General features: G+C 26.6%; 1 protein-coding gene across 2 annotated transcripts; it reads left to right on the forward strand.

Annotated features, from left to right (window-relative positions):
- Nucleotides 1-4,527: 4,527 nt before the first annotated feature.
- LOC107469010 (probable pectate lyase 5) lies at nucleotides 4,528-7,555 on the forward strand. Of its 2 annotated transcripts, none has more exons than XM_016088399.3 (4): nucleotides 4,528-4,735; nucleotides 4,995-5,738; nucleotides 6,099-6,237; nucleotides 7,279-7,555. In XM_016088399.3, the coding sequence occupies exons 1-4, from the start codon at nucleotides 4,629-4,631 to the stop codon at nucleotides 7,498-7,500; spliced, it is 1,212 nt and encodes a 403-aa protein (XP_015943885.1). In that variant the 5' UTR covers nucleotides 4,528-4,628; the 3' UTR covers nucleotides 7,501-7,555. The 2 variants fall into 2 exon arrangements, with proteins under 2 accessions (XP_015943885.1, XP_052111078.1); XM_052255118.1 differs by having other exon boundaries at nucleotides 6,105-6,237.
- Nucleotides 7,556-10,426: the final 2,871 nt, after the last annotated feature.

The following is a 10,426-nucleotide window of genomic DNA, read 5'->3' on the forward strand; positions in this document are numbered from 1 at the left end:
GTGCTTGCCTTTTTTTTTTCTTTCTAAATTAAATTTCACAAACCTTTAAAATTTAGCAGTCATCAGATTTCGATTCCCCTGTTCACGCTCATGCTCATGCATGTGTTCTCGTCAGATCATTTAGTGTGTTACAAATTTATTTATTTATTTATTTATTTTTTGACAATAAAATTTATGATTGTCACAATCATTTCCCCATTCTCTCCATATAGATCCCATCACTTTGTTAATCTTTCATTCAGACCACTCATGGATCATGTCACGGAAATAAATGTATATTCTGAAAATCCTCCATTTGGATTATTATAATGATCCCAAATTTAGCATGGAAGATTTATGACACCAAATTAAATACCCCTAACATAAATAAAACAGTTGGTGGGGGCATGTTTAATTTAATCACAATTTTTTGTTATAATTTTCAATTGTAGGAAACTAGGACTGACAAATTTTCCGCTTATATGATTTTATCTTTGTTGAGTAGGGTTAATTACCTCCCAAAAGATTGAAATTTCAACAAATAATTAAATAACCAAGTATATATTATTTTATGGGACCAATACATAAAGCGCACCTTATAAGTTAGGAATCGTAGATATCCACAATCAAAACTGTTCATTCAAATTTTCAATTGAGAAGATTCATTAAAGAAGTGCAATATGTTTTAGATATTTATAGTTAATAAATAGAAAACAAAAAATAATTGCTATGTGCTGAGTAGATAATTTTTTTGTATTTCAATTAGACAAACTAAATGATTATGACTTTTAAGTTAGTAGATGATTTTCTTTTCGTAAATGAATAAGTCAAACGTTTTCGTCAATATAATAAATTTTATTATTACATATGTGTATTATTAGAATACATTCACATTGAAAGTATTATGAAACCATATACATGTCTATTCATACTTTGTAATTGGGAGATTGGTGAAGAAATTGCAATTAGAGATCATGACAGTGCACTAGATCAAAGGTAGTTAGAAGAAGTTGAAGAGTGTAAGAAGAAATGAAAGTACAGGTCATAATAGTGTATTGGATATATAGAGTAAGCTAAAAGATAAAGTTAGCAGCTCAACAGAATGACAGTTAGTTTGTTAGAAAGTATATGATTTTAAATTATAGAGTAAAGTATCTTTTTTGTCCCTAACGTTTGGGGTAAATTCTATTTGTATCCCTAACGTTTAAATCGTCCTATTTGTATCCCTAACGTTTATAAAAGTGATTCAATATTATCCTATCATCAATTACACATCATGAACGCTTTAGTTTGAGTTTTAAAAATCTCTTTTTGAAGTTAGAATACAAATTTTTGGGATAGAATTAATGATCCACTCCGAAAAATAGCTCATCAAAAGTTGAAACTAATTCCTATAACATTTACATAATTCATTTTTTTAGGGAGATAATTGAATCTAAACACAAATAGTAGGTATAATATTAAAATTGAACACATCTAAGTAAGACCTAATTGAGAATGAATACATCTAAGTGAGAATAATTGAAAAATATAATCTGATTTGTTAGTATAATTGATAGTAGGATAACATTGAATCACTTTTATAAACGTTAGGGATACAAATAGAACGATTTAAATGTTAGGGACACAAATAAGATTTATTCCAAACGTTGGGGACAAAAATAATACTTTACTCTAAATTATATTATGTGTACACTAAAATTAATCATCAGTATAAAATATAATTATACATTGAAAATAAATTAAATCACACAAATATCAGTGTGTTTAGGTATATATAATAGAAACTCAATAATAAAAATTATTTTTAATATGAAGATAAAAATAATATTTTAATTAAATATTGATATTTAAAATATATTATAGTGTTGTGGATATATAAAAAATGTGTCCAATATGCATCTTATGTATTAACCAAATAATGATATGTGTCTAACACATACCCTACTTATTCCAACAAACACCCTACGTATTACAACATGCACCTTACATATTAATTTTTTACCTACAAAATTCATCCACTTATAATTACACTAAATAATCTCATTTTAAAAAACACTATTTTTTTCATATAAAAAAAATTACCCGTTCAATAACTAAATTTTCATTTCTGATCAATAATAGAATACTATAACTTACTTTCTCTTTTCTCTCTACTGTTCTCTCTCTTACTTTCCTTTTCTCATTTTTTCATTTCTAAGCCTGATACCTTTTAGAAGGTACGATATTATATTAGAATTAAGCAAGTCTAATTTAACTCTATACGTTAGCTTAAAGAAGAGAATTTGTTTTCATACACTTACAAATACCACAGAGACTATATTTTTAATAAATATAAAAATACACACCTCTAATGTTCAACGATAAAATTAAACAAATAATAATACCACTTTTATTTTTAATAATATTATTATTTATATGATTTTTTTACATGATATTTTTTATGAATTTATAGAAAAAAAACGTGATATTATCAAAATAAAAATAACATTATCATCTTTCATAAAATCATCTCTCATAATAGTCATTAAAATTAAAGTTGTCAAGTAAACATACAAATTCAAACAAAGTATTTAAAAATAGAATCCATAAATATGCAAACATATTCTGGTCCAAGGGTTAAATTGAAGAAAAAGATAAAGTGAGCATAAGGAAAAGGAAAAGGAACAGGAGTATGCATAAATAAAGAGATGGATATTGGTTTGGGAAGGGAATGGCATGCCATAAATGATGTTTGTATGATGTGTGGAAAGTAGTTACCTACTTCAACGGCCACAGCGACATCAGATGCAGATTTGCGTTGAATCTCACTAATGTGGCCTCTTCTTATCGTCTATAACTGAATTTGTTTTTACTATGCGTATTCTAATTCTACATACTAAATATTAATCTATTATAAATTATAATTTTATTTAACAATTTATTATTAGATGATGAGTTATTGTATATATAAAATAAGTCTTAATTTTTTTTTATAAAAGGAACCTAAAGACCTAATAGAAACACAAAGTTAACTAATTCAAATCCTTAAAAAAAAAAAAGTCATTCCTCTAATATTAATTATTCGTATAAAATATATATTAAAATATTTTATGTACAAATAATATTTTTTGTTCTTTTATATTTAGTTAACATGAGTCTTTGTAGTTTATTAATTAAAAGAGAGTATATAAAAAATATAAAAATTTTGAGTTCTTTCAATATATTTATTAAGATAAAAATTAAAAAGATTAGTAATAATATTTCCAATACGTATCGTTATGATACATAGTCGTTAAAACTCTGTTTTCATATTATTAACTCATACTTTTATGGTTTAATTATTCTATTGATTCTATAGTTTTAGAAATTTTTAATTAGGTTTTTATATATATATTTTTTTAATTGAGTCCTTATACTAAATTTTATTTTTAATTGGGTTTCTATACTCTTTTTCCTTTTATTTGGGTCTCTACACTAATTTTTTTTCTTAATTGAATTTCTATATGATTAAACCAATTACTATTAAGAAGGACCTAATTGAAAAAAAATTAGTACAGAAATCCAATTAAAAGGAAAAAAATATAAGAACCTAATTAAAAATTTCGCAAAATTATAAGAACTAACAAAGTAATTAAACCTACTTTTATTATTATAAAATTAATATAAATCACGCTAAAGTTAGATTCTTATTTGTATGATAATGAAATTATAAAAGTCAATAGTGTCTTTAAAAATATTTGATTTGGTACGTTTAGTTTCTATAAATATACATGTAAGTAATTTTAGTTTTCATTAATTAAAAAAGTCAAATAACTACTATAAATAATAAATGTACATCAAATTAATTGACTCATATTTGTTATTTACATAAATAATTTTAATTCTCTAAAAGTGTACAAGAAATACCAAATAGTAGCAACACTAGTGGCCCTGTGGCACCACTTTACACAAATCAAATTACCGACAAAGATTTCTCATCTTAGCAAGTGTCGGCGCACAGTTAATTTCTGATTAGAACTTTGTTACAACATTTAATCCTCCAAACACCCTTTTAGATAAGTTGATTCTGATTTCTCAATAATGGATAATAAGCAGCAGCACTTTTAACAATAAAAAATATTATATGGACAAATTATTTTCTAACCGAATATAACTAATCTTTTTTCTTATGTATTTTCATCTTTCTTTTTCAATTAATTTTGATTGTGTTGACAAATTATTAGACTAATTTAATTGAACTTAAATACTAAAATAACTTAGTCATATAACCTCATTGTTTAACAATTCTGGTTAGTATTTAAATAATGGATCTAGAATACCACTTGATATAAATGAACAAAGTTTAGTTTCCAAATACAGACAATAATTAAGGGAGTTTACTTAAATGATTACCAAATTCTTATAGTTCCATATAATGTGTAATTACCTTAAATCATGGGATACTCAATGCTGTTTCTCTACAAATTAATTATTTTATTATTAGTGACGGTTTTCATCATATAGCTTATTCCCTATATATACTCCAAGTTTTTTCCCTCACATTACTTCATCAAGAAAACTATTTGATCACATTCCTTCACTATCATAATTCATATACACTACTCATCACCAAATTTTTTTTTTTTTCATATACACTATATTATATTCCAGCATAACTAGCTAGCAATATGGCACTTCCATTACCATTTATGTTACTTCTACTATTCCTTGCACCTTCCATTATTTCTTCATCCCCAATTCAAGACCCTGAATTAGTAGTAGAAGAAGTGCACAGGTAATATATAAGAACCAACACATTTTCTTTCAATTAGCAAATGCACTTACTTTATCCCTTCTATTGCTTTTTAAATAATAGAACTTGAAATCAGTTTGGGTTTGTCGAGTAGTTAGCTCAACTCGTCTACTTAAATAAATGTTGGGGTTCAAATCTCGCCTTATATATGTAACAATTTATTGAGTATTTTAAATGGAGTTCAGATCCGTAACAAATTAGTCGATGACAGCTGATTGAACTTGTTTTGCTTTGAATGAAGGAGCATTAACAATGCATCGGCAAGGAGGAACATGGGATTTCTTTCTTGTGGGAGTGGCAACCCGATCGACGATTGTTGGAGGTGTGATCCGAATTGGGAGAAGAACCGGAAGCGGCTGGCGGACTGTGCCATCGGATTCGGCAAGCACGCCATCGGAGGAAGAGACGGCAAAATATACGTGGTGACGGACCCCGGCGACCACCCTGTTAGCCCAAAGCCAGGGACACTAAGATATGGTGTGATTCAAGAAGAGCCATTGTGGATTGTGTTCAAGCGTGACATGGTAATTAAGCTTAAACAAGAGCTAATGATGAATTCTTTCAAGACCATTGATGGAAGAGGAGTTAGTGTCCACATTGCTGGTGGACCCTGCATCACAATTCAATATGTTTCAAACATTATAATCCATGGAATTAACATTCATGATTGTAAGCAAGGTGGGAATGCTTATGTTAGAGACTCTCCTTCACATTACGGCTGGAGGACTCTTTCGGACGGCGATGGCGTCTCCATCTTTGGTGGCAGCCATGTTTGGGTGGACCATTGCTCGCTGTCGAACTGTCGCGACGGATTAATCGACGCCATTCATGGATCTACTGCCATTACCATCTCCAATAACTATATGACTCACCATAACAAGGTTATGCTTTTGGGACATAGTGATACTTTCACTCAAGATAAGAATATGCAAGTTACCATTGCCTTTAACCATTTTGGAGAAGGCCTAGTTCAGAGGATGCCAAGGTATGTGTCAATTATTTGGGGTGAAAATTCAGCTGCAGTCGACTTCACCTGAAGTTGATAGTTGAGAGTTGTTAGATGAAAATTTAGTTAAATCAGTCAAATCATCTAACGGCTCTCAATTATCAACTTTAGGTGAAGTAGATTCCACCTGAGTTTCCACCATTATTTAGACCACAAGATAGATGCATCATTACTATTGTTCTCATTTATTTATTCGAAAATATTAAAAAAACAGTTAATTTTTTTTTATAATAATTAGTAAATGCTAAATAAAGAATCAAAATTTATCCTATTTAATATTTATTAATTATGATTATTTTTGAGTAATTTTTTTATTATTAAATATTTTTGTATTTGTAGATGTAGGTATGGGTATTTCCATGTTGTGAACAATGACTATACTCATTGGCAAATGTATGCCATTGGAGGAAGTGCTGCACCAACTATCAACAGCCAAGGCAACAGATTTCTTGCTCCTAATGACAATACCTTCAAAGAGGTAAAAGTTATACAGAGTATAATTTTATTATACTTTTTTTTTATAAATTATAATTTCTTAGGATAATACTAAGATGAACTAAATTGAAGTTGGTGCATTGTGCACTAGGGTAATTTTATTTAATTGTATAAATTTAAATCATAATAAATGCTATTCTTTTATAGTCCGTATCTACATGCCTTAAAGTGTTTGGATTTAATTAGTTTCATTAAATCTTAAGAATAATATTCTTTAAAGTCTTTGGATTTAAATTCATTAAACTATACTGCTCTCTCGTCTGTCTTTGAAGGCCTTGGCTTTCTTTACGAGACAGGACCACTGTGCACTGTTCAATAATGCATAGCTTGCCTTGCTTTTATGAAGGCTTTCAATGCTTCAAAACTGCTTCAGATCCCTTTCAACTACTCTCACTTTAGCCTACACCAATCATTATACATATCCTATTTTGTCCTCCATATTTCATATCAATCAACAATTTATTAACATACAGCCATACATCTTGTAATAGACCTTAATTTTTTGCTTAGACTTCAAACCCCATGATGATGCCTATTTAGGTTCCTGGTGGGCCAAAAACCATGTTCCTTCCACATGCTTCCTCAACCCTCACTCACTTGTCAACATATATACACTCCATTCTTTCCTATATTACTTTTCTAATATTTAGGGTTTAGGATGAATTTAAAACTGATTGATTTAGTTTAAAACAAATTGAATTAAAAATTAATAAAAATATTACGTAACGTAAAAAATCAGTCACCAAATTAATTATTATATATTTATATATAAATATATGTATTTATATTTAATTAATTATTAATATATATTTTATATTCATAATTATGTATACATAACATGATTGTAAATTTAATTATTCATTTGCGAGTTGGTGGATGCCAAAAATCCAAAAGTAGCTAGCATCTAAATTATGTCCTGTATATCCACTTCATGGATTGAAAATATAATTGGTGTTAGATAGATTATTATTTATGTTAATGTTAATGTTACAGCTTGATGCTAATTTAAGAAATATATATTCAGGTGACAAAGCGTGAGGATACACCACAAAGTAAATGGAAGAATTGGAATTGGAGGTCTAATGGAGATTTAATGTTAAATGGTGCATTCTTTACCCCATCAGGAGCAGGTGCATCTTCAAGCTATGCAAGAGCTTCAAGTTTAGCAGCCAAATCTTCTTCTCTTGTTGCTTCTATCACTGCTTCAGCTGGATCTCTTAAATGTAGAAAGGGATCACGCTGTTGAATTTTTATATACGGTGACTATTTTTGTAAAGACATCTTCATATGATATTGCAAACTGTGAGATAGTTTAGTTAAATATATTAAACTATCTAATCGTTAATAATATCATTTTTATGTGAAAATATCTTTACGAACCTTCATATATATATATATTCAATCTTTTTTAAATTAATTATCTCTTTTATTTTTTGAATTTATTAAAAAATAAAAGAGATAGCCAATTTAAAATGGATAGAATATATTATATTAATAAAAATAAAAAATATTATTATATGCTAAATGTATGTAGCTACTTTTGAAAAAGAAAAAAAAGTCATTCAACTTTTTTTGAATGTATATCAAGAATTTGATATTTTGTATTTGTAATACAACCTTGGCTTGTGTCTTGGACAAATCAAATGATCCAATTAGTTTGATGAAGTTGAGAGACACAAGTTAAAGAGTTGATATAATTAGAAGTTCAATGAATTGAAGAACCAGAAAGAAGAAAAAGAAAAAAGGAAAAAAGGTTCATTTAAATTATTATGCTCTTAATATAAAGTCCTATTCTCTTTTTGTACATGTGCTTCTATATCCAATCACATGCAATGGAAGTGAACCTCAATTATCGCCTTGGTAATTGAAACCATGTAGCTTACAATTTTGCTTTTATCCCCCTTTTTTTTTCTCATGAATTGTATTACATTCTTCTATGTATCTAATCTAACTTAAATCCACTATTATAAAATATATTTGGGACCATTGAATCTAACAATGATGAGATGCAATTAGAACTCAAATTTTTTTAATGAGCTGATGAATTTTAAGTTTGTTTATTTACAAATTATAAAGTTGAATTTAATTAAATCCATACTCTAGAATGCACTTAATAATGAATAGATTTTTTTTTTTGGACTATTTTACCTTTTACTTTTCGTCAAGAAGAGAGTAGATAAGGAGAAAAATCATTGTAATATGGAGCACTTCGGATAACTTACTTTTAGGATTGAACTCCTTTAAAACACATACACCAAATGATAAAGTACTTTATTAATTTTTTATCAAAAATTTTTTTTTTTGGTTTTCAAAAATATTATTTATTATTATTTTTTTATTCTTCTCATTCTTCTGTCAATTTAACTTTTAAATCACCTCAATTTTTACCAAGATCACCACAATTACGATTACTCTCTTTACTTAAAAAAAGATGATAATTAAAAAAAAAAGTATATTTAGAAGAATTTTTTATTTATTTTAACTACAAGATTGAAATAAAATATTTGAAACAAAAATAAGATATTTTAAATGTAAGAACAAAATTAAGACTCGATTTAAATATTAAAGAATAAAATCAACTACCGTATAGAAATATATATTTCATGTTTATAAAATAAAATTAATTTTATTGTGGTAAAAGAGTTTGATTATTTAATTATAGTGAGTTTAATAATTATTTTATTATATGATAGATTTGAAAATAGGGAGACGCAAAACCGCGATCTCTTAGATGAGTATGGAAAGACTATGTCATTTGAGTTATAACTCATTTGCATCTGAATACAAATAATACAAATTAAATATATGATAACTTATTTGATGATTAATTTTTTGTTTTCGCATATCATATATAATTGTTTCACAATAATATGTGCCGATTTTACTAAGTAATTAACAGTAATTAATCTCATATTCTCTTGTTTTTCAATTGATCAAATTTTATACTTTAGAATAATCAAATCTTCAATTTTGATTCTATCATTTTTGGATCATATTTCAATAGAAATAATTTATTTTTGGACCTTTAAAGAGATACGACTATAAATTCTATAATCTATATAATTAATTCCTAACAAAACAAAATAATAATTAGTTATTATTAACAAATCAATAAAATGAACTTCAATAATTATTGGGTGAATTCAATTTCATGATTTCCAAACAACAACATGCATGTGTGAACAAACTTTAACACACAGATGAATTTATTGAAATATTTTGTCACATTACTCACATAATTTATTGAATACCAATGTGACAAAGGTTCAAGTTTTTGTGTCTCCGACAAGATGTTGTTTGCTATAATGTCACAACCAAACCAAGTAGAACTGTAGAAGTACCCACTTTTATTGTGTGCATTGATTAATAAGTTGCATTGCAAAGGAAGTTCTACCAAATTTGGAATGATAATAATAATGTTATTACAAATTTAAAATTAAGGTTGAGATCTAATTAAAAAATTTTAAAATATAAAAAATTAATTACAAATTTAATAAAATTATAGAGACTGATAGAATAATTAAAATAATAATAATAATAATAAAAAAGAGGTAGAGTGATTTGAATTGTAGATTCTTACGATATCAAAGTATCCAAATAATAATAATAATAATAATAATAATAATAATAATAATAATAATAATAATAATAATAATAATAATAATAATAATTAATTTGTTCTATTTTAATTTATTTATGTTGTGAAGTATTAACAATTTGGATCATGTTTATTATTTAAAAGTAAATTTTTAAAATTTAAAAAGTTCATATTATTTAAACTAACACTTCTATCTTTTCAAAATTGTTGATATATCATAATATAAATGGAATAATTGAGCAAAACTATTGCTATTGCATGCCCTATTTGAGGACCTGATAACAAATTGTCGTTACCTTTTAATTTGTCCTCTGTCCTCTTAATTAAATTCCACATCCACAATTTGAGTTACTGCTACAACCTTCAACTGTTGTATTAATGGCTCGCCTAGAAAGATAAATAAATAAATAAATAACTCCATAAATAAATAATGTTCCATACTTGTATTAATGGCACAAGTTAGATAAGTTATTTCATTTACTAGTAAATATTTAAACTAGTTTTTAAGAAACTTTAAATTAGATACTTTAATTTTAAATAAATTTTTATTTTAAAAATTTTTAAAATTATTGTC

This window comes from Arachis duranensis, chromosome 10 (genome assembly GCF_000817695.3).
Source record: "Arachis duranensis cultivar V14167 chromosome 10, aradu.V14167.gnm2.J7QH, whole genome shotgun sequence".
Lineage (NCBI taxonomy): Eukaryota > Viridiplantae > Streptophyta > Magnoliopsida > Fabales > Fabaceae > Arachis > Arachis duranensis.

Bases quoted from the DNA above. Each gene is read 5' to 3' on its own strand.
- LOC107469010 (XM_016088399.3), top strand. From the start codon at position 4,629: ATGGCACTTCCATTACCATTTATGTTACTTCTACTATTCCTTGCACCT. The intron at 5,739-6,098 runs GTATGTGTCAAT...TTGTATTTGTAG, and splicing joins CTAGTTCAGAGGATGCCAAG to ATGTAGGTATGGGTATTTCC. The intron at 6,238-7,278 runs GTAAAAGTTATA...ATATATATTCAG, and splicing joins ATGACAATACCTTCAAAGAG to GTGACAAAGCGTGAGGATAC.